The sequence below is a fragment of the Tripterygium wilfordii genome, chromosome 13 (genome assembly GCF_013401445.1).
Source record: "Tripterygium wilfordii isolate XIE 37 chromosome 13, ASM1340144v1, whole genome shotgun sequence".
Lineage (NCBI taxonomy): Eukaryota > Viridiplantae > Streptophyta > Magnoliopsida > Celastrales > Celastraceae > Tripterygium > Tripterygium wilfordii.
The window spans coordinates 10,242,238-10,265,839 of record NC_052244.1 but is presented as its reverse complement, the minus strand read 5'-3'; the positions used below and the strand labels follow the sequence as shown (position 1 = coordinate 10,265,839).

At 37.3% G+C, this 23,602-nt stretch overlaps 4 protein-coding genes across 4 annotated transcripts; 1 reads left to right on the top strand and 3 right to left on the bottom strand.

The window, feature by feature from the left end:
* Positions 1-162: 162 nt before the first annotated feature.
* LOC120013695 (centromere protein V) lies at positions 163-1,592 on the bottom strand. Its single transcript, XM_038865585.1, has 2 exons — positions 1,472-1,592; positions 163-823 (listed from the first exon to the last, which is right to left on the bottom strand). The coding sequence occupies exon 2, from the start codon at positions 781-783 to the stop codon at positions 358-360; it is 426 nt and encodes a 141-aa protein (XP_038721513.1). The 5' UTR covers positions 784-823; positions 1,472-1,592; the 3' UTR covers positions 163-357.
* Positions 1,593-1,870: 278 nt separating this feature from the next.
* LOC120013694 lies at positions 1,871-4,653 on the bottom strand. The gene is made up of 8 exons (XM_038865584.1): positions 4,254-4,653; positions 4,067-4,154; positions 3,624-3,709; positions 3,083-3,161; positions 2,895-2,954; positions 2,533-2,654; positions 2,354-2,425; positions 1,871-2,237 (listed from the first exon to the last, which is right to left on the bottom strand). The coding sequence occupies exons 1-8, from the start codon at positions 4,580-4,582 to the stop codon at positions 2,135-2,137; spliced, it is 939 nt and encodes a 312-aa protein (XP_038721512.1). The 5' UTR covers positions 4,583-4,653; the 3' UTR covers positions 1,871-2,134.
* Positions 4,654-8,251: 3,598 nt separating this feature from the next.
* On the bottom strand, positions 8,252-13,083 carry LOC120012226 (pyruvate kinase, cytosolic isozyme-like). Its single transcript, XM_038863551.1, has 4 exons — positions 12,903-13,083; positions 12,471-12,747; positions 10,649-11,110; positions 8,252-9,336 (listed from the first exon to the last, which is right to left on the bottom strand). The coding sequence occupies exons 2-4, from the start codon at positions 12,726-12,728 to the stop codon at positions 8,524-8,526; spliced, it is 1,533 nt and encodes a 510-aa protein (XP_038719479.1). The 5' UTR covers positions 12,729-12,747; positions 12,903-13,083; the 3' UTR covers positions 8,252-8,523.
* A 2,466-nt stretch (positions 13,084-15,549) lies between these two features.
* On the top strand, positions 15,550-22,898 carry LOC120013204 (transcriptional repressor ILP1). The gene is made up of 6 exons (XM_038864939.1): positions 15,550-16,798; positions 17,875-18,042; positions 19,530-20,209; positions 20,368-20,650; positions 20,802-21,091; positions 22,448-22,898. The coding sequence occupies exons 1-6, from the start codon at positions 15,641-15,643 to the stop codon at positions 22,638-22,640; spliced, it is 2,772 nt and encodes a 923-aa protein (XP_038720867.1). The 5' UTR covers positions 15,550-15,640; the 3' UTR covers positions 22,641-22,898.
* Positions 22,899-23,602: the final 704 nt, after the last annotated feature.

Below are 23,602 nucleotides of genomic sequence, written 5' to 3'. Positions count from 1 at the left end.
GATAAAATCTTGATATACTCATATCATGGATATTCCTGCACTCGAAACATGGGGTGAAACTCACCATCGACCCTCCGATGCTTAAGTCCGTAAAATCTAAATAATGAAATAGAAAAATCATGTAAATGACATTGTTTAAGATAGAATAACTTCGCTGGTGAGTCTAGTTGGGCATGCGTGTGAATGGTTTTATTGTAGTTTTTTTTACAACACTCAAATGGTCAATGCATTTTATTTAGGGTTCAACAACAACAATTCTGGACACCTGCTGAACAAGGTCGACCAGCTATAACTCAGAAATGTAGCAGACTTGCTTTGAGCAATACTTATTACTGCCACTGGCTAGAGAACTCGAAATTATTTTGGCTCTTCATTCAGTACCTTAGAACATGAAGCAATGCCGCTCTGATCGTACGAGCTTTCCCAATTCCTCCCATCAAATCGTCTAATTTCGACATGAGTGATTGTTCCAGGATCTATACACTTGAACGTAACCGCAATGCCATCAGGATTGGACCGGGGAATATAAAACGAAGTTATGCCGCAGACCTTACAGAATGTATGCTTTGCAGTATGAGTGCCAAACGTATACGTCGTAAGGAACTGTCGAGAATCCCCCAAAAGCTCAAACTTTTCAGAAGGGACAATGAAGTGAGTATTGCCCCTCATTAAGCAAACAGAACAGTTGCACTCCCAAGCTACGATACTGGTTGGTGCTTGAACTTTCCAGCTTACTCTCCTACAGTGGCATCCGCCATTGTGCGCTACTGCATTGGATTCCATTTACAGGTTTCTTCCTGTTCAGAGGTGTCCTCGTCAATGGCTGCAACAAAGAAATGCATACAAGGAAATACAGTCAAGAAATACATTTATTGCAGAATAAGTAGCCATATCAACTGTTTAACAAACCCATCAGGCATCCTTGATAGTATTGAAAGAAGAAGCCAGACATAAAACTATCCGAGATAGCGTATCAGATGCCAGATCCTGAATTATTGTCTCTTTAGGAAAATAAAGTGAAACAGAATAGGACAAATCAGAATTCCCTTCTTGGCTTGCATCTGACATCTTCCCTACTAAGAAAGAAAATGTGCATGAATTATCATTTTTATCACATCATTGTAGCATGATATGAGATTTACATCTCAAATTTTAATTTCCCTTCTAAGGTTTTGGTTTGCTTAAACTGCACAAAAATAGAGCCTGTTGAAAATTACCCTTGACACGCTCGTAGGAACATACAATTCCAGTAAAACAAATAAGCCTACAGACTTCAGTTTTCTAAGGTATTCTACATCAAACTTTAATTTCCACTTGAAGATCTTCACTGCACAAGCTCTCCAACTCAAAAGTTCAAATATTCTAAGCCAGAGTGATTTAGAAGTTCACAAAAATTCAGATATTTCCCCAGTTTAGACTAACATGGATCTTCTGAAATTAAAGAGGAAAAAAATTGGGAGTGTTCTCTTACCAGAATGTTTACCCCTTTTGGATTGTAGTGTTTTCCTCTTCCTCCTCCAAGACAACAAGTTGACGCTCTTGAGAAAACCTTGGGACTCTCAACAAAATAAATCTGCAAAAGACATCTATATTATCATCAGTCCAGATAAGTCAAAGTGAATAGGTTATACCTAATTGATGGGAAATTCCATTACTACCCTTTTGAGATCTTTGAAATTTCTAGCTAACTAGTAGGAATGGCTTGGACCCATTTAACAGGCTCCTCCCATTCTAAGGAAAATCCTCTTGAACTATCCTGAGAATTTCACAGCATATCCTCACTGACAATAGAGCAAAATATGGGAACAAGGGACGCCAAGATAAAGGAGATACATTCAATACAATATTTAATTTGTTGGAAAAAAAATTCTGACCCTTAAACTTGTGAGAGGTCGCTCAAGCCAATGAACTTGGATTCGATATTGTATGTACCCAGTTACAAAAGAAATGTTCTGACTTTTGAGTAGCTATCAATCACAAGGAAGCCTCACAGCGCAAGAACTGTATCATCAAGTTCAGTTCTAATTAATGGGGATCCTTCACTTGTGTGATGATGATCACAACAACAAGAAAACAACCATGACGTATACAATGAAGTGGTATAATGTGAAATAACAACTAGGTTTTATTGTTCCTAAATCTTGAAGTACTTGTATCCATCCTCGGCGCTTGTCATGCCCTCTTCCCAGTCTCCCATGCGCCGTCCACCAAATACCACCTGTTGAATGCCAAGATATCTGCAATGAAGAAAAAGAGAGTGAGATAATAAGTATCTGATTCCAACTGTGGATCTGCAGATAAAGGGACACATCCAAGAATCTGTATACACCCCTTGCTTGTCATTCAGACTTACTCTGAACTCAGAACTGTAAAGCAGTTGAGAAGCACATCGATAGAGAAAAAATCAGATGTGCCAAGGTCAACCCTGTTAAGCCATGTATACATAAAATGAGATGTCTGGATATGCAAGAATGCTTAAACAATATGTCATGTAAATGAGAAAAAGAAAGCTGCGCTTATAGAAAATAATACCAAACACGCCCCCAGTTATCTTGGAATTCAACATCACCAATCTCATGAAATGATGAAGGCATTACATTAAAACCCTTGTCTGCGTCGTAGATCGGATTGTAATCCATTGATTGATTTCCAACCTGCCACAATCATGATATTAAAAGAATATTATAGTCTTAATTTGTAGGACATGGAAAAACAAACTTTGGGGGAGGTGAACTTGATGCGGGAGAGGAATGTAATTAGAAATACATCCATTACGCCAGGAAAAAGGTAAGATGAAAGAAACAATCACCACCAAATGGCGACATACACAGATGTGTAAAGAAAAGAACAGTAGAAAGAAAAATTAAAAGATGCAAGAACAATCATCGCCAAACCTGCAAATTAGAAGAATTGAAGGCACCCAACCGTCCCATAACATACCATGCTTGAACAACCTGCATACTTCTCCCACTAAGTAGTCGTAGTTTGTGTTATAGTACAAAGAATTAAAAAAAAAAACACAGACACAACACAGCTTGGTGGAAGGAACTTGAAAGAATAAATATTTGAAGATACCACTCACACTGCCAATAATATCAACATCCTGATCTGTCGGAGATCCAAGTAATTCAAACCATATATAGGAATCAAGAGGATTGAAGCTGTGCAGCCACCAAAAGCGACAAAAGTTATAATAGACAATAAGACCAAGTGCTGTATAAATCAATATGATTTGGATGCAATAGGGAGTCTTGTAAGAACTCATGAAAGTACTATTTGATTGGTCAGATGTACTTCACCACTTTTTATGTTGACAGAAATTTCTATATTATAATTATGCATTGTTTGTATAATTGTTTTTTACTATTGTATCATTTGTATGTGATATTAACCATGTCGAATTCAGGATAAATGTATTTGGTTTGAAACCTCTGCACATAAGAAAATGAAACCAACAACCAGTAAAGCAAATAACCACGAAGGGAGAGGCTGGCAACCAAACAACTTTATCTTGTTCCTGCTACATAATCCAAATGGAAAAGCGTACTCCTCTTAGCCATAATCCAAATTCAAGTATACATTACTCATAAATTGTTGAGGAGAGGGAGAGAGATATAACATACTCCCGGAAACTGACTTTGAAGGCAACAACAGAGCCAGTTTTTGATTTGTGGAAGTCGCGACCTTTCTTCCTGACTCTGTCTTCAACCTGTCACGTAAATCTATCAAATATCCTCCTAAAGGCTTTATGAATTTAAGATACATGAATTGGGTGTTTTCGGAATCAATAATAAAAGAAGAACCAACTTTCCATGAGTATTGAATTCTGCTAGAGAGAATTCACTTTTTCAGGTTCCAATGGAAAGGCTTGATGATCAATGCCATGCAAATATTAAGTAATTTTATGATGAAGTGAAGTGTTCTTGCTAACCGGGAACCTCATTTCAAACTGGAAGAAATTGACAAGAATAAAAAATAATCTCCATAAGGCTAACAATCATGGAGTTTTCAAATGAACATGATTAACATAGATAACATAAAAAAGGAATACAGAGCAGGACTTAACTCGCTTTCTCATAAGCTCAGGATTACCAATGCTATCTCCAAGTACAGCGCGAAGCTCCTCATCATTCTTGCACGCATTCTCCAGCACTCTGCAACCGAAACACCGCAATAAAACTCTTCAACATCCACATAAACCAAAAATTGACAATGAAGTTTCAGTGAGGCAATAAATCAAACAAGTGATAGACTTGGCCCAGGCAGGATAGTTGTGAAGTCTATCGTATTCGCGTTCTCTCTTCACTTCGCGAAGCTTGAGCAATCTCCTTCCTCTAGCCGTGGTACCCGACACCACGGCATCTTTCTCGGTTCTGCTATCACTGCCACCGGCTTCTCGCCGGGAATTACTGCTGCTGCTACAACTACCATTATCGGATGATGATGCCCGGATCTGTTTGAGAGTTGAAACGAGGGGCCTTTTGGTGAATGTAGTAATGAGAGGGGATGTTACGGAGGGAATTAGGAGATGGTTTTGTGTGTTGGGGGTGAAGGAGCAGCAGCACTCCATGCCCAACTTCATTTCTGGTCTGCCTGTCTTTGGATTGATGAAATTGATTATTTATCTTAATACGGGTTAATGGAAATTTTGTTGAAATTTTATTTTTTTCAGCCTTATTTGACTAATGGGCTTAATCCAACTTTGTGGCGGTGGGAAGCACAAGGATTTGATCTTAAAAAAATAAATTCAAAAAAAAAGATTAATTAGCAATATGTAATTCAAATAAAAATTTTATTTCCATATATGACATCCATTCTAATTTCTTTAACATTGTTATTCCATTGAGGATAAATTATTTAAAATATCCTTTTTATTGACCAAAGTAACCTCTTTTTATTTTCCTTTCAATTTTTTTTTGAAAAAGAGGTTATAGACCTAATTGCATTAGCTTACTTAATAAATTAAGTAACTGAGGTCTGTAGGCACTTGGGAGTCGGGGCCACCATAAAGGTGGAATACAACCTAAGAATTAAAAAACAAAAACAAAGTAATAAAACACAAACACTAAACCGAAAATCGTCAAACATTGTTAGATGACATCGAATTACACCAGACACTGTCGAACCATTGTCCAACTCTTGATAGTGCACTTATGTGTGGTTTCTATGTTACTGTTATGGTGGTTCTCTCTATGTTTTTACTAACGGTTATGTTAGCATAAAAATAGTGAAATAAAATGAATACAATTCTTCGGTTCTCTAGTTCCTTTTGTCATTCTCAAATCTTTATATTTGCTTTGATTCTTGTTCGACTAATATTTTATGCCACCGTACCATTGAACTAATATGAGACCCTAACTGAAGCTAACGCGAAATTATTGTTTGACACTTTCATTATTTGAAGATATTGTCAACCATGTATACCTTTTATTTCTTGGATAGTTTTTTCAAAATAAACAAACAAGAATAGTTCGTATTGGGAAGTAAATAGTTTTCATTAATTTAAGTTCTACTCAGGGACGGACCCAACCTCCCAAGCATATGGGGTCGAGTTTATATAGGAAGCGGAAAAAAATTTGCAGGGGTCCAAGGCAGCTACCCGAAATTTTTTTGTTGGGTTATTTATTAATTATTTCTTTAAAAATATGAAAAATAACACTAAAAATCAAAATATTATAGGACAGAAAGTGAGTAATAATTAAAAATTAATCTACAAATGTTGTCGATAATTTTTTGTATTTTGAAAGTGGATTATCAGGCCTTTTTACAAGGACTCTATTATGACTCTATCCAATGATAAGTTATGGGTCTTTAAAATATAATATTAATAATTTACAATGGTGAATTTTATTTAAACCCCAGTTTTTACCAATTACACGTCAATATATCTACACCCCATAGAAATTGAAAAATAACTAACTACACCCCAAATAATAAAAAACTGACACATTTATTAAATACACTCCAATGATAAAAAGCTAATAATTTTCTAAACTTTCATGGTTTCTTTACAGTCAAGTGTGAGAACAAACTAACTTTAATGCATAAATTTACAAAGTTATCAATTTGAATAAGAAAAAGAATTACACAATTTGAACAATAACAGTAAGAGACATAACAATAAATTTGACCACAATTAGTATAAAATATTGTGCTTTAGCATCCATGAACATGAATGATAGAGTAAAGAAGTGAGTCTCAGTGAGGACTTATCATTCCCCGTCCGCTATTCATTCTTGGGCCTTGGACTATCTATCAAATTAGAATGATTACTTAATTAGCATTTCTTCTTTGAAGGATTAATTTACTAATTGTGGCAGTATCTATGTGTAAGAATGTAATCTTTATGCTTTTCTTTTTATTTGCTATCGAGCCTTCTTACTCGGCATGGATGATTCCAATACTTATCTTATTAGAGCAGTTTACAAACTTTGCTAATAATAGCTCACACGAGTGGTTATGATTATTATCAAAAACCGTAGGTACACACTCACCATCATCCCTGATAGAGAAGTTGAAGTCATCGATTTGTTGTTTCCAAGAAAATCCACATGAGCTTCTTGAAAACGATGAGGACAGACGAAGGCTGTCAGGAGGATTCTGGAGATCAAGATTTGGATACTAGAGATAAGTTGTAAGCCAGGTTTGGAGTGGTGTGTGTTAATACTATACCTAGAAAAATATATGGTCAAAAGTACATTGACCAAAGTTGGGGTGTAGTTAGTAAAAAATGTGGTGTAAATAAAACTCACCATTTACATGACTAGACTAAGCACATTTATTGGGTCCTTTAAAATTTCTTATGGATTATAGTCCATTTAACATTCTAACTTTAACTGTTACATGAGGGGGGTCAAAATCAAAATATTTCTTTAAAAGTATGGAAAACAACACTAAAAATAAAATATTATAGAACAGAAGTTATTAATAATTGAAAATTAATCTACAAATGTGGTCGATAATTTTTTATATTTTGAAAGTGGATTATCTATTACGACTCTGTCCAAGGATAAATTATGGGTCTTTAAAATACAATAGTAATAATTTACAAGACTAGACTAAACCTATTTATTGGGCCCTTTAAAATTTCTTATGGATTATAGTCCATTTAACATTCTAACTCTACGATGTATGAAATATGTTATATGAGTGAGGGGGTCAAAATAAAAAAAATAGGCGGGGTCAAAAGTCTAATTTTTATAAGTAGGTAATGAAAAAAAAAATTGTGGAGTCAATTGACCCCACTCCTCTTGCCAAGGGTCCGCGCCTGGTTCTTCTATTTAGATGACATTTTTTTTTTGAAATTTAAGTTGGAAGGATTAAGTAGAGGTAAGACTTTCACCCTTAATTTATCTACATTATGCATTATTTATCGTGGTTTTGTTATAATTAGTACATATTGAAATTTATGTGTACTAAATGTAACATGCATTGGATAAGAAAGTGTGTGCAATGTATTCATCTTTTAGTCATTCCTCCATTTCCCACCTCAAGCATATCAGGAGCTATTTCATGGACACAAGCAAAACATGTTCAAATAATATTACATTTAAGTGATCAATAGCCAACAAAACAAATTCATCAATGCTTTATTTTCATTTACAAAACACCAAGCTAAGAAACACCCTTTTCATACCAAATTTGTGTTATTCATGAAAACTGTAACCATCATAGACTATTCATGATGTATGCTATAAAAATAATAATAATAATTTTGTTCGTTGTCATTAGCAATGAAAGTTTTATTGAATTACGACTTTGAATTTGGAAGAACATAATTAAGGTATTGGTGAAAACTAATTATTTTATTTCGGTTGAATTCCTCAAGAAGCAATCACAAACTTCGAAAGTAAAATTGCCTTTAGTTGATGTACTCATAGTCATGGACGGCGTCTTGAAGGAGATCTTGTGATGGAATTCAAGTTTTTCTAGTAAGAAGTGTAGACCCATCACAAGTTTTTCTAGTAATAAGTCTAGACAATATCTCGACACAAATATTGATAATTTAGGTCATGCTTAGTTGATATTATTGCTAAATATAGAGATTTTGTGTAATAATTTGGAAATTGATTTAGTTTATATCATTAGCTAATCTATTATTATAGTTCTAATTTATTTTCAGTTTTAATTACAATAATAATGTTTTCAAGTTCAATTAGATAGTTAACAAACAAATATGACACTGATTATATGGCTGTGACTTGTGAGGTGGTGTTATTAACAAACCTCAAAGAGTAATGCAAAATGGGTATCTCACAAATATTAGTCTCAGATGAGTTTAGAAATATGGAATTATGTTTACCAGATACATATCCAAACAATTAACCCAGATCTGTTCTACAAAGAAACAGGCATTTTGAATTGTTTGTTGACACTAACAACGTCGAGAAAAACTTCTCAAAGAGTTCATTCCACCATCTAATGAGGCAAAAATACTACAAGTCTTCAAGAGACAACACCAAAATGAAAATTAAAAGCTGATGGAATTTAGAAGCTAATCAATGCACATTAGGCACTCTTCTATTACTTCACCATGCAGATCTTCAAAACAAAGGCAGCTCCAATACGATGAAGTGCAACAACAGCATCACCAGGCTTGCACAACCCCTTCTCATTTGCCGACTTCAAAGCAGCTTCCAGAATAGCCTTAGTTGATTCGGCATCAGTGGCCTTCGCAGAACCTTCTGCCATAATAGGAATCAAGCCCCTGTATATCAGACTATGCCTTGCAGGGGCCTCATCACTGCAGCTCCAATCAAATGAGTCCGTTGTCAACACTGGGACAACTACAGATAGGATGGGAACTGCTGGTCTGTACTTCGCGACCAACTTGGCCGTGGAACCACCACGAGTCAGCACAACAATGAGCTTTGCTTTGGCTTTGTTAGCTGTTCGGACAGCAGAAGATGCAAGACTTTCCAATGGGCTCATAGGAAGTGGAGTCAATCGTATCATCTCCTTAAAGATAGTCCCGTAGTCTAGGGAGGATTCTGCCTCAACACAAATTCGAGCCATAATCTTCACGGCAAGCTCCGGATAGGCTCCAGCAGCACTTTCACCACTAAGCATGACACAATCAGTGCCATCCAAGACAGCATTAGCAACATCAGTAGCTTCAGCACGGGTAGGTCTGGGACACTTGATCATGGATTCAAGCATCTGAGTTGCAGTCACCACAGGCTTGCCCACAATATTGCATTTGTATATCATCATCTTCTGTGCCAGGAAAATCTTCTCCACTGGAATCTCCATTCCAAGATCACCACGGGCAACCATAAATGCATCAGTTTCACGCAAGATCTCATCAAAGTTGATAACTCCCTCTTGGTTCTCAACCTAAGAAAATGCGACAATAAATCAGCCATCAGTTTGCGACAACAAATACTGCTTCATTAAGGTATTTTCAAGAGTGCACATGTCCATGCACGCACTCATATGAAAACACGTGGCCGCACATATAGAAGTCACCAAACCAACAGCAATATCAACCCCAAACAAAAATTATTGCTTCTCATTCACAGAAAACCAAAAAATGAGCATGCAAAGAACATCATCAGCAGTAAGAAATCACTACATCAATAGCAACATCCTCATCATCAAACAGAAGTCACTGAACAAATAGCTACATCGAAAGAAAAGGGAGACTAAAAAAAGAAAACAAACAAAGTGGAGGAAGAAAGCGAAACTTTCAGCTTGGAAGTTTATTTTTCGTTTGCTAGAGTACTTCTATTAGTACGTTCATAAACCAGGCTGCAAATGCATGATAACTATAATGGTGCAATATTTAAATAGAGTTACAGAAAGAGGCAAGCCGAGATTTGTCTCCAAGGCTTTGATGGATTACTTTGGTACGTCAAAAACTTTCAATTTTCTAAAGCCTGAAGATAGCTTTTTAAAGAGTCCATATGCAGAAGCTGGTGAAGAATAAGTAACAAATCCGAAATCCGAAATTTTCATATCCTAAAAATGACATCTATACTGAGCTTTCAGCATCAGGATAGGACTTGTTAAGCTGCAAGAAAAATAAGTAAACACAACATGTTCACATACAGTTCTCATCTTCTTCAGTAGTTATAATGTCAGTCATATTTGTTATGTTTTGTATGCTGCTCTATCCGCCAATAAGATTATATGATGCATATGTATATCAGTCAATAAATGCACATGCTCTTTCACGAAGAGAAAGAGAGTTCAAGCAAGAGAGAGACAAAAAGAAGGCAAAAGAAAAAAGAATATTTTCCCTGAAGGAATTTTGTCTGTAGTGAAAAACATTTCTTTAATGAACTTCTTCATCCAGGAAGCTGCACTAAACACTATCTATACCTTAAACAGACTTGAGGGCGGAAAAGGATTTTGCCACTCATAGGTGGGACCATTCTTTTCATTCACATTAAAAAAAGAAAAAGAAAAAACACTCAAGAGAAATGCTTCAAGATATATCAGTACCCAGCCCTCAAACAGTATACCTTTTAAAATATATTAGACTTTACAATCTTTCAAAGACCCAGTCTCATCAAGGAAATCAACAATAATTGCTCTTTTACAGTGAAGACATAGAAGCAGCAGAATGAGAAAAAAAAAAAACACTCCCATAAGAAGCATGCAATATCAAAATAAAACAAAACTAAAATGTAAAGGATCAAATTACCTTTGACATTAACTTTATATTCTTGGCATGAGGCCCAAGGACCTTGCGAACATTAACAAGATCTGATCCCTTGCGAACAAAAGAAAGAGCAATCATATCAATATTGTTGGGAACACCCCATTCCAGAATGTCTTCCTTGTCCTTCTCCGTCAGAGTAGGGAGATCCACCACGACACCAGGAAGATTGACATTTTTCCTTTCACCCAGCATTGCAGTATTTTCACAGCGGCATCTCACGGTTCCAGCAGCCGGATCACAAGATAAGACGGTGAGGGTGATGGTTCCATCCGAACAAAGGATGGTATTTCCAGGCTTCACATCCAGAGGCAGCTTTTTGTAGCTCATGGATATCATCTCTTGATCACCCTTTATGCTATAATCAGTCGTGACAGTAATTTCGTGACCCTCCTTAAGTTGAATAGGTTTTCCATCCTTTAGAAACCCACTTCGAATCTCTGGTCCCTGCAACAAAAAAAAAGTAATAGAAAGTCAACCCACAGCAGTTCATGGGAAAAGAACGTTTAGCAGATTCAACCAGGAAATGTTTATTACACCATTGACCATACCATAGACTAACAAAGCTAAAAGAGAAGATACTCTGGATGAGATCATTCAATTATCTTGAAAGTATTAAGCAATGGTAGGTTGAATAGGAATGCCTAGCCTAATTGCTAGTAGCCCAAAAGAAAAGCATTTGATGGGAACTCTTTTACTTTAATTGTTTGAACCAAATAGCATATTGTCGAATTCTCTGTCTTTTTAACAGATTGTCAAGTTCTTATGCAATGCATCAATTACGACACGTTCTAGAAGGATGACCAAATTTTCTTAATGCTTTCAAACTTCCAGTAATCCAAGAATAGCTGTCCTCTATATATTGCATGCATGAGTGAAATCCACGAGAGAAAAAAAGATTGAGTCCTGATCAAAATTCATTCTAGATCTTGCTCGCACTTTGAAATATCAATCATCCCGAGCTGTTTATGTCACGGCTTCTGTGACGGTGAGTTGGACGTATGATTATTTCAAGTGGTTCATAAATGATAATCCATCATTACAAATAAACACAACTTATAATTAATCAAGTAAAAACACCTTTACTATTTCATGAATCCAAAGGCCAAAGAGGATATCACCCACCAGAAAAACCCTGTGCAGAACATTAACCATCCAGTAACTTTTAGTCTATATTACCACTTTAAGCACTTCAATAACCTATATTCTAAACTGCGCCCTCCTTGTCAGCAAACATTCCCAGCACTTCTTTTTCAACTTTTCATGTGTGACCCTTCTTGTAATTTTCTTGAGGATTGGGTTAAAAATTTTTATTATCACCTTAGTAGACTTGAGATATACTCCTCCCGCCAAAAAAAAAAAGAAATCAAAAGAAAACAAAATTTACAGGAATGAGTGATATTTTTTACTTCCTGCCAATCCTACAGTGGTTTTGGTTCGGTTTGAAAGAACTTTTGATATAACAGGCGCCTGTCTATTGTTTTCCAAAATGTAGCAAAGTTCATGATTCTCATGCATAGAACCTAGTCATTACAAAATTCAAACTTTGGAAACAGTCATAGACTCTTAGTGCAGGATAAAGCTACAAAAAATAACTGTCTTTCCCACAACCCACCACCACAACAAGATCCTGTACACCGGCTATGACTTCAAGGGTAAACCTTGGACAATGGTAAAGTTTCTTGACTTCAACCTTAGGATAACATGTTCAAAACACAAAAAACTTCTTTGAAGCACAATTAAAATCAGTAACATGAAGAATAAAACTAGTAAACAAGGAACATGAGAGTTGTAAGAGAAAACAGACCTTGGTATCAAGCATAACGGCGCAGAGGATCTGGGTATTGTGCATGGCGGTCCTGAGATTGTTCAAAGTTTCCTGATGGTACTCGTGGGTTCCATGAGAGAAATTGAAGCGGGCAACATTCATGCCAGCCCGGAGAAGCTTCTCAATCATTGGTAGAGATCTTGAAGCAGGACCCAGAGTGCATACAATCTTGGTTTTTGGGACACGCCCATCATTTGGAAGCTCCTTCAAAATCCCCTCAATATCTATGTTCGCCATTTCTGCACTGAATCAATACCTACAATATAAAACCACAGTATAAGCAGCCCAAAAATGGTAAGAAACAACTGCTACAAGCTTCAAAATGCCACCTTTGAAGAGACCCGATTCACAGTAACAAACGAACAACAAAAAAACTCAAGAAAAAAAGGGAATCTTTGAAGCAAATTTAACCTTTATTTAGTTTCATGCAAATCAAATGGATCGCATTTTTTGAAGGCAAAAACATAAAGCAAGAAATGTTGCCACACCGAAAGATCCAAAATCAAAAAGAAGAAATGTTACAGTAGTCGTGAGATACTTGATGCGGTAGCCCACAGAGACAAAATTGTCGCTTGGTTTGCTTTGAACTTGTGCGGTGTATACTGTGTAGTAGTTGTAGCGACAAAAAATGTACGGCCTCGTGCGCCTCTTGCCAGACAGACGGAGACCGCTCAGCCGACCACGAGGTTGTAAAAAACTAAAAAATGGACAGCAGTGAATAGAAAACTTTATAGGTTTATGGTCATTCATGGAAGTTGAGCCGGTTCAATAAGTCTTTCAAAATAAATTTTTATTCCAATAAAGACAGCTTCTTTTTAATACCATAAGCACAAAAAGTGTAAAATATTTTTCAATTGACAAAGTTACCCTTATTTGCAAGATAGATGTGTTTCTGATGTCAATATGATCGGACCATCATAACTCATATGTTTGAGCTCCGATTGACACGGATATTACGACGTTAGAAAGAAGATTTTAATATCTACATAATTGAATCTAGTACATGTTTGGAGATTCGAACATTCCATAGGTCATATCGAGGCTCAAAGTTTAGGTATTGAAATTGAGTTTCAGACATCAGTGTGTTCGAACATACATAACTCACTCGTTTGAGCTTCGATTGAGATGATTTTTATGGAGTTCAAAAAAATATTATAAGATCCACATAATTATGTCTCATACATTCTTTTGAGATTTGAACATTTTAAAGGTTAAATCAAGACTCAAAATTTCCATATCGGAACTGTGAATCGTATAGACACAATTATACACTAAACTAATCTACAATAAGTTTATTTGCATTATCTGCACTAAACTAATCTAAATGATTTGACCTGCACTAAGTTTGTATGTACTAAATTTATCTGCATTATCTGTTGGTTTTGTTATGGATAATATATATTGCAACTTATATACACTAAATTTATCTACATTAGTTTAATTGTATTATCTATTGTGGGTTTATTATGGTTGGTATATATTAAAATTTATTTGCACTAAATCTATACGCGAGATTTTTTATATATGAATATTTCGATAATGGATTTCCACGCTAATTTATAATATATAATTTTTAAAAATCCGTCATGTATTTTAAGGGATAAATCATTTCAAAATTTTGTTTTTAAAAAAAAGAAAAAAAAGTCAAAACTAATAATGTCATACATGGAGAAAATATAAGAGAGGAAATCAAGAAAATGCCGACACATTAGGAATATGTATCCATGGCTGCTCTGCTTAAATTCTCTTCAAGCTTTTCGATTGTTCTCTCGAAGTATCAATGCCCTATGTCGAGTTGTCTTTAGTCTTCACCTTGAAGACTTGAGTATTGAGCTTTGTTTTGATTAAAGATATTAGTTTCAACTTGTTGAGTTCTTTAGTTGTTGGGCTGATTGTTTCATAAAATGTTTGCAAGTAACAGTTTATTTGCTCAAAGCCTCAAACAACAATCTAAATGTGGATTCCGACAACAGAATATGACTAACCCGACGTAACCCTAGCATACCAGACCCAATCCGTATATACAGACCCGACCCTTACCAACATTAGGTTAGTTAAAGGTTGAAAAACCTCTAACCCAAATCTGTGTAGTTCGGATGAGGTATTGGTCCAAATCCGACACATGTTCAATCCTACTCCCTTCCTTACCTTGAAGTAAAAGGCCTTAACCATAAAATTTTGCCTTAATCATAAAATTTTTAAAAAATCAAAGTGTAACACAAATAATTATTTGTTTTGTTAATGACATTTTTCTTTGGTGGGGGCTAGTTATACCCTCATTTTCCCGTACACACCCCTAAAAACACAAAAAACCATAGGCTACAAAACACCCCAGGTGCCAACCTCTTCCCTTCCCTCTCCGTCTCTTATGACGCGAAGAGCACCATAACCCAATTCAAAGATAAACTCTTTTCGCCGTTGCCGCAAACGAAACTCCCTCACCAACCACCTCTGTATCTTCTTCTTCTATATCTCTATATTCCAGAACCCTTCTATGTTCTTGATTTAGGTGTTGTCCTGTCTCTAATGGATAAATGGGCTGAAAGGCTTTCGAAGGTCCCAACCCTTTTATGCCGTCAAGTGCAAACAACTGCTAAAACTTCTGTGATTGGAGCAAATAAGTCGGATTTGAAGCTGTAGAAGCAAAATCTCTCTCTCTTTATGTGAGGCAGAGTTGCTCCAGGAACAACTAGTACAGAGATTGAGAGAGGGAGGATAAGCAAAGTGTGTGTACAAGAGAAGTTTGTGAGTGTAGTTTTCAACAGAGAGCATTTAATTCATAGATTTAATCTACCAAGAGAGAACCTTCTGCTAGAGAGAACCAAAAAATACTCAGAATCGTGTGATTTTTAATGAGGGTTTTCTAATAAAGGGGTGTGAATGAAAAAATGAGGGGTACAATTAGCCCCATCCTTTTCTTTTAATAAGGAATTGGATTAAACAAATGAAACAGTAGTCTAAATGGATTGATATGAAGCACTGCCAAACATGCCAATGATAACTTTTAGTATCCCTAATCTCGTATAAGTTCGCAATAAATCCGGTTAGGGTGCTCCTTGAGGAATTATATCTCAACCTGGTTTAGCTATTCCGTCGGATTACTCGAGAGAGAGCAGAACAGTACGTAGTCACTCGATTTTGCAACCATAATGAGCAACTCTAGAGCCAGAAATTTCCGCCGTCGCGCCGACGATGAGGAAGACACCGCCGCCGCCGCCAGCCCCGCTCCCTCTGCCACCACCTTCTCCACCGCTCGCAAATCCTCGTCTTTGAAGCCCAAAAAGCTCCTCAGCTTCGCAGACGACGAGGAGGACGAGCAAAAGGACGCCGCCCCGCCCTCTCGTCGGTCTAGACCCTCCTCGCGCCTCTCCAAACCCTCGTCTTCCTCATCTATTGCGTCTTCCGCTCATAAATTGACGTCCTCCAAGGAACGTATCGCCCCTACTAGTTCTAATGTCATGCCCCAAGCAGGGACTTATACCAAAGAAGCCCTTCTTGAGCTCCAAAAGAATACTCGTACCCTCGCTGCCCCATCCTCTCGACCCCCGCCACCGCCTCCTGTTGATTCCTCCGCCGAGCCCAAGATTATTCTCAAGGGTCTTCTCAAGCCTCAGGCACAAGAGCCCCAAGATGTTGAAGAAACCTCAGATTCTGAAGAGAATCGTGGAGATGTTGAGGGTCGCTTGGGGAGGATGGGGATTGGGAAAGTTGGGGATTCTGGGATTCCTGACGAGGAGACCATCAAAGCTATTAGGGCAAAGCGGGAGAGGATGCGGCAAGCGCGTGGGGCTGCGCCGGATTATATTGCGTTGGATTCTGGGAGTAATCACGGTGCCGCCGAAGGGTTGAGTGATGAGGAGCCGGAGTTCCGGACGAGGATAGCTATGATTGGAACCAAAAAGAAGGGCGTGTTTGGGGATGTAGATGATGTTGGCAATGAGAGAGGAATAGACATCGGGCCAATCAAGCAGACCCATGAAGTTGTGGCTGGTAATGATTTTCATCATGATGTTGATGATGGAGATGAGGATGAGGAGAGTTTGTGGGTGGAGGAGCAGGTTAGGAAGGGATTGGGGAAGAGAATGGATGATGGGTCAGCTAGTAGGGTTGTGTATGATAGTAGTAGAACTAGTGCACCTACAATCGTTCCTGGCGTGCAGCAGCAACAAAGTTTTGTATATGCAAGAGCGTCTCTTCCAGGTATTGGAGGAACATTTGGAGGACCTCAGGGTTTGGATGGGATGTCGATGTCTCAGCAAGGTGAGATTGCAAAGAAAGCCTTGCAGGACAATATCACGAGGCTTAAGGTATGGATTCTGTGTGGAAGTTTATTAAGCTACACATATATTTAATATCGAAAAAGAAATTGCCGCTGTAATGATTATGTGACTGCTAGGAAATATTTCATTGCTTAACGGTTGCATTCAAACTAATTACTTTCCCTGAAGTCCCTTGTGCTTGCAGGCTTTGGATCAGAATTAGGGTGTCTACGTATGACAATTGATATATTGAGAAAGTAGAAATACATGTAGGAAGCAACTTAGAACGTCTCTCACATTATTAGTATAACTTTTTTGGCTTCTAATGATTGTGCGGCATTGGATGGATTGAATAAAATAGAGAAAAAAGAGAAAAATGTGCCACAAATGGGATGGTATGGTGTCAGCAATCAGCGTATTTTTCATCTTATATGAGTTAGACATTGGTGGCTCTGGATGCTAGTGTTTTTTGCTATAATGGAAATTTCTGGTAATTTGCTAAACTTTTGAAGCCTCTGGTTTGTGACTGGGGTAAAAAGGTAGGTTTGTGAATTATAGGAAAATTGCTACTTGGTTAAACTGTTGGAAACACAAAACTAGGATGTGTACATAGTTGACTGTTAGTGGGCATGATGGGATTTAAAGGTTACATAGACTGCTGTATAATCAATTGGTCACCATCTGTTAGGGGCCCATTATACCAAGTAGCTTCTTCTCGGCCTTGACATATTTTACATTTGAGCTTCAGTATCAGCCAACAATATTAAACGAAAAGCTGCTTTGTTATCTGTAATCCTCCATCCCGTTAGCTTGGTTCGGGGGTGTGTAGGATTTTTTGCTTTCTTAATGTTGCCAAAGCTAATAAGGTGGTTTTAGTTAGATTTAGAATGCTTACTATTTCCGGGATGTGAGATCTGTTGTTTTGTAAATTATATTTAGGAAGTCCCACAAATTTATTTTATCTGATTTATGGAGGAAATTTCTGTTGTTCATAGTTTGGAAATTGTTAATGTCGATATTATAAGAACATACATTTGGGAAACTTGATAAAACAATTGGTTTACATATTTGTAAATATGTTTGATGCTTTGATTCATGCGACTGAACTATTGTCTTCTTCCCAGGAATCTCATTGCCGAACTGTATCATCATTGACGAAGACTGATGAGAATTTGTCTGACTCACTGTTAAATATTACTGCTCTTGAAAAATCTCTCGCTGCTGCTGGTGAGAAGTTCATCTTTATGCAAAAGCTTCGTGACTTTGTTTCTGTTATATGTGAATTTTTGCAGGTATGCATTTATCTGATTCTATGTCCTGCATTTTTTTTTCTTCTGCCAACTTCCATTTCACTGTGTGATCTTACTTTCCTATTTTGGTCCCCCCAACCCCCATACACCTATATCCCCTTATGCACAATCACTCATGTCTATTCATGCCTGCATGCATAAGACTGAGAACATGTCATCATGGAGTTTTTACCGTAGCAATGATATATGTTGATAGTTCCAATTAAAATTGGTGAATCCTATTGATTTAGTTACCAGTCAACATCAATGGGATAAATTGTTACTCTGGTGGCTTCTGTCAGCGGAGTAAATTTTAATGCAGATACAGAATATGAACATAAATTAGACAAAAATAGTTTATTGTCAGTATCAATTGATTCGGGAATGTTTACTCAAATTTAAAGTACGAAGTAACTTTACAGTTACAGTCTTACAGGCTTACTTTGCTATGCGACGCAAACATTATAACAGGCAATGAAAAGTCAATAGTGACCAAGAAATAGCTATTAATTTCGTTTTGATAGACTTTTAAATCATTAAAACATGAAGTATTTAGAAAATGGAATCTAAAAAGAAAAGGAATACATTGCATGTTCCGTTCAAATAGTTCTACACTTAATGGAGTAAAAGGACATTTTTTTCAATTACTTATTTAGACTACAATCAGGGGATTCTGACGTGAATACACAAGAATTGGGCCTATGTTGCAGCTTTAAGTTTTCAGCTTGCAAATTTGATTTCCCTCTTAAAATTCTTGTATTCTTGTGCATCAAATTTTTGTGAGTAGACCAGGTTGTTCCTTGATCTTTCCTCTCAGACTGGGGGGTAATCCTCTTGATGCCCCTTTTTTTTAACGAAGTCTCCCCTGGCAAAAGAAAAAAAAAGAATAAGAAAAAGAAAATAGGAAAATAATTACTCCTCTTTCCCTCCCAACCCCCCTTAACGTACTTATCTTGTTTAGCCTTTTATCTTTTCCCACTCTCCTGTTTAAATGATATGTTCATATGTGAAAGCGGTCAATGGTCACCATTGTGTATGGTTTAATCAGCGTAAGTGCTTTATTTGTTCATAGACTGATTGAATACTGTTGTTCCAATTTGATACTTCTGTTCACTTATTTTTCTTTTCTCTTGCACCTCTCTTTCTCTATCAAACGACCTTCACTTCGAATATGTTTCTGGATATGTTTTCTGTTAACCCTTCATTGAAGGGGGTAGGAAGTGGCATTGAAGGCCAAGACATGTTAGATCACTTTGTTGACTCAGAATATGTAAATCATAGTTCACAAGAATATCGATTTCTGTCTACTGGTGTATGTTTGCTATGCACACTCATTTGTCTCTTAATTGACTTGCACTCTGCACTTTGGAATGTCATTGGTGTTTGGGATCAAAAACTGCTTCTTCTTGTTGTTACTGTTTTTGTTATTATTGGTGCCTGTAAGATGTATTGCTTGTTCATGTGTACTTATGGAGAAATTTTCTACTCAGCATAAAGCTCCCTTCATAGAGGAGCTTGAAGAGCAGATGCAGAAACTTCATGAAGATCGTGCTTCAGCTAATCTGGAGAGAAGAACTGCTGAAAATGATGATGAAATGTTGGAAGTAGAAACAGCAGTGAAAGCAGCAATGTTAGTTTTTAGTGAACGTGGTGGAAGTTCTGCCATGATTGCTGCTGCCACCAGTGCAGCCCAGGCTGCAGCTGCTTCTGTAAGAGAACAAACCAATTTACCAGTGATGTTGGACGAATTTGGTAGAGATATGAACCTGCAGAAGCGTATGGATACGACACGGAGAACTGAGGCACGTCAACGCAGGAAAGGTCGATTTGATGCTAAGAGATTGTCGTCCATGGAAGTGGAAAACTGCAGCCAGAAAATAGAAGGAGAATCAAGCACTGATGAGAGTGATGATGAAAGTACAGCATACCAGTCAAACCGGGATTTGTTGCTTCAGACTGCTGACCAGGTTTTTAGTGATGCATCCGAGGAATACTCTCAACTTTCAGTAGTAAAACAACGGTTTGAAATGTGGAAGAAAGATTATTCATCAACCTACCGTGATGCTTACATGTCACTCAGTGTGCCTGCTATTTTCTCGCCTTATGTAAGACTTGAGCTTCTGAAGTGGGATCCACTTCACGAGGATGCTGATTTTTTTGATATGAAGTGGTATGTGACGGCTATTATGTTCATTTTACTAACTGTTGCTTTTATATGCTTCTGTTCTTTCTCCATATTCTCTTTACACACACGCACACACTTGTAGAGATATAACGGCAAAGACTAATTGTCTAACTTTTCCATTTATATATTCTCTCCCGGTTCAGGCATTCTTTGCTATTTGATTATGGTACGCCAGTAGATGGAAGCGATTTCACTCCTGATGATGCTGATGCTAATCTCATTCCTGGATTAGTGGAAAAGGTTGCACTTCCTATTTTACATCATGAAATAGTGCATTGTTGGGACATGCTTAGCACGCGAGAGACGAGGAATGCCGTATCCGCCACAAGCTTGTTAACAAATTATGTTCCAGCTTCTAGTGAGGCTGTTGCTGAATTACTGGGAGCAATTTGTACCCGACTGGCTGTTGCTGTTGCTAATATCATGGTATGAGTTTTGAACTGTAAAAGTACTGACCTCTCTATTTCTCTGAGACACATAAGCACATGCACTTGTAGTTTTCCTTCAGTTGTTGTGCTATTCTAATTATGAAGAACTTGCTTTCATTTCTGTTTTTTTAATCTTTTTCACTTCATAGGTACCGACATGGAGCCCACTTGTATTGAAGGCTGTGCCAAGTGCAGCACGAGTTGCAGCATATCGATTTGGAATGTCTGTTCGCTTGATGAAAAATATCTGCTTGTGGAAAGATATCCTGGCATTGCCAGTTCTTGAAAAGCTTGCTCTGGATGAGCTGTTGTGTGGGAAAGTTTTACCTCATGTTCGAAGTATTGCTCCTAATATTCATGATGCTATCTCAAGAACTGAAAGACTCGTTGATTCTTTATCTGGGGTGTGGTCAGGCCCAAGTGTCACGGGAAGCCGCAGGTATGGATAATAATCCTAAATTTTGTAGGCTTCAATTACTCTTATGTGTGAAATTTGCCTGGTTGCACTCATCATCAAAAATCTTTCTGAGTTAGTACGGATAATAATCCTCAGGCTGCGTTTGGTAAACTTTTTTGGGCAGCATTTATGGTCCTGACAAGCATATATGCTACACACTTGACAAACAACAATTTTCAAGTGGGTATTCCGAGGCACTTTTTGAAGCATTTATGCTCCTTTCTCAAATCTTGTAGGCTTCAAATTACTCTTGTGGTATCTGAAATTTGCCTGGTTGCACTCATCATCAAAAATCTTTCTAAGTTAGTCTGGTTCGCGATGTTACTTTTAGTCCGCTCCCTGATGTGGGATGCTATCAGTTAAGGGTTACGGGTACCGGGAGTGGTAACTGGGTCATACTACTTCAGCTGCATGATGTGGTGGTTTATGTGAGTAAATGCAAAGTTCGAAAAGTTTTGAAAATTTTAATTTTTGGAGATTTGAGCCACATGAATGGTCATAGATTACAATCACAAAACTTCAGGAAAAAAGTACACTTCAGCTCCCCTTGAGTCAACAGTTACTGTAGTACTATGGTTAGACCTTTTTGTATTACATAATTTTCCTATCCCTTGTTAGCGTAATTGATGTTGATGCTAATTATTTTATTTTATGTTGACAATGAGGAAATCTCCATTTCTCACAGTTGCAAGCTTGATTTGTGTCCTAATTTATTTTTCTTCAAAGGTCTGGTTATCCTAAACTTGGTTCTCTCATCTGCAGACTATTAGCTTTCCATTAAAGTTTGTAGGTTGCATGCATGATTTATGATTGTTCTTTGTTTTTGGCAACTATGTGGATCAAACAACTTTTAGCACACAGTTAACCCATCACAGTTGAACAATTTTAAGAGGCAAGATCTATTAACTGACGTAGAGAGTGTGGAGCCTTGGCTGTCTATTTTTCAAGGCAGTGGATGACTTTAACATATCCTGATAAAATTGATTTGAATGTCTTTCTGGACTTGTGTAATAAGTTTGTCATTGGTCTAAGTATCTTTTCCAAGGGATCATAAGTAAAATGGGGATTACATGAAATATACAAGGAGTAGGCACTACAACACCATGGAGCAAGATACCAAGCAACACTGGTATATTTGATTAAAACTAGACCTAAAAGATAGGGTGAAAAACAGTGGCGGGATTTAGGAAAAAGGATTCCATGTTGAAGTGCTGTCCTACACTTAGTTTGAATCTTATCGCGACTGAATATTCTTCTTTTGAGTTTTTCATGTCCTTTTGTTTTCTGTTTTTCCCCTCTTTGAACGTAGTGTTTTGATTATATGCTCTCATTGTTCAGTGGCAAGTTGCAACCGCTGGTGGAGTATGTGCTTTCACTTGGAAGGGCACTGGAGAAAAGGCATGTTTCAGGCGTGACTGAGAATGAGACCGGTGGACTTGCCCGTAGATTGAAGAAGATATTGGTTGAGTTAAATGAATATGACAAGGCTAGGGACATAGCGAGGAACTTCCATCTTAAGGAAGCTTTGTAAGGAAGGACCGACATACTTGCTGGTATTTATGCCATAAGAGAGTATGCAAATACTTTCTCTAGTCATGTTAAGGATCTTCACCGTGATGCTTCTTTTGAACAATCGACTGCTCAAATGAAAGCTTAGTCTTGTCATCTTAGGCCCTGTGAAATTGTTACGAGGAGATTTATAAAATTTTGGATGCAAAATTTTCTTTAATCCAATGATTGCGTACCGGTAGTAATTATTTGATGTGAATCCTGATGTCCTTGGACGCTACGCGCTGGGAATTTTTGCTGCTCTTTGTATGAACAATGAATGTTTAAGCTAGGATGGAGATGAAGCTGTGTGTGAACAATTCTTCAAGAGTGAATGAAGAATGGGTACAGGACGGAGCATAAATCCCATACATTCGACATACTCCAAAACCATCGACTGAAGTAGGAGATTCAACCCAACAACACAGGAAGCTAGGAATGCAGCTCTGAAGAGAGAGGCACATTTGACCAAGAACTAGAACTAGGTTCTCTGAACGGCAAATCTGACCTACAACAAGGTTTCCCTAAACTGGTTTAAAACTGATTAAATTGAATATAGTGGGAAAGTGATTGCATTGCTTCCCTAAAATGTATGAAGAACCTCCCAGCTGAATGAAATTGAAGGATTTGAAGTTGCAAAACAAGATTGGTTAATCATTTTTGGAGGAATGAGAATTGAGAGATGTGAATTTCTCAAACCGCATACATAAATTTGTAACAAAACAAAAAATGGAAATTAATTTGAAAACAGAGATGTGAATCGAAGAAGACTTGCATTCATTTTTTTTTCTTAGATAGTGTAAACATGGCAATTCCATAACCATAGTTATTAACTTGTGTTAATGCAACACTAAGTTAAGGTGCATAGTCCTGACTAAAAATCCACACATTTGTTAAACAAATGACGGTTAATCATCCTTATTCGGTGCCCTAAAAACACCTGTT

What these genes read in the sequence shown, in the direction of transcription:
- LOC120013204 (XM_038864939.1), top strand. Translation starts at nt 15,641, where the DNA reads ATGAGCAACTCTAGAGCCAGAAATTTCCGCCGTCGCGCCGACGATGAG. An exon ending in TTATATGTGAATTTTTGCAG is followed by an intron (nt 18,043 to 19,529) that starts GTATGCATTTAT and finishes TTTTCTACTCAG; the next exon opens with CATAAAGCTCCCTTCATAGA. An exon ending in AGTGTCACGGGAAGCCGCAG is followed by an intron (nt 21,092 to 22,447) that starts GTATGGATAATA and finishes CTCATTGTTCAG; the next exon opens with TGGCAAGTTGCAACCGCTGG.
- LOC120013695 (XM_038865585.1), bottom strand. Translation starts at nt 783, where the DNA reads ATGGAATCCAATGCAGTAGCGCACAATGGCGGATGCCACTGTAGGAGA.
- LOC120012226 (XM_038863551.1), bottom strand. Translation starts at nt 12,728, where the DNA reads ATGGCGAACATAGATATTGAGGGGATTTTGAAGGAGCTTCCAAATGAT. An exon ending in CCGTTATGCTTGATACCAAG is followed by an intron (nt 11,111 to 12,470) that starts GTCTGTTTTCTC and finishes TTTTTGTTGCAG; the next exon opens with GGACCAGAGATTCGAAGTGG. An exon ending in ATATAAAGTTAATGTCAAAG is followed by an intron (nt 9,337 to 10,648) that starts GTAATTTGATCC and finishes GCATTTTCTTAG; the next exon opens with GTTGAGAACCAAGAGGGAGT.
- LOC120013694 (XM_038865584.1), bottom strand. Translation starts at nt 4,582, where the DNA reads ATGAAGTTGGGCATGGAGTGCTGCTGCTCCTTCACCCCCAACACACAA. An exon ending in TTCAAAGTCAGTTTCCGGGA is followed by an intron (nt 3,162 to 3,623) that starts GTATGTTATATC and finishes GTGGCTGCACAG; the next exon opens with CTTCAATCCTCTTGATTCCT. An exon ending in TCAATTCTTCTAATTTGCAG is followed by an intron (nt 2,655 to 2,894) that starts GTTTGGCGATGA and finishes TGATTGTGGCAG; the next exon opens with GTTGGAAATCAATCAATGGA.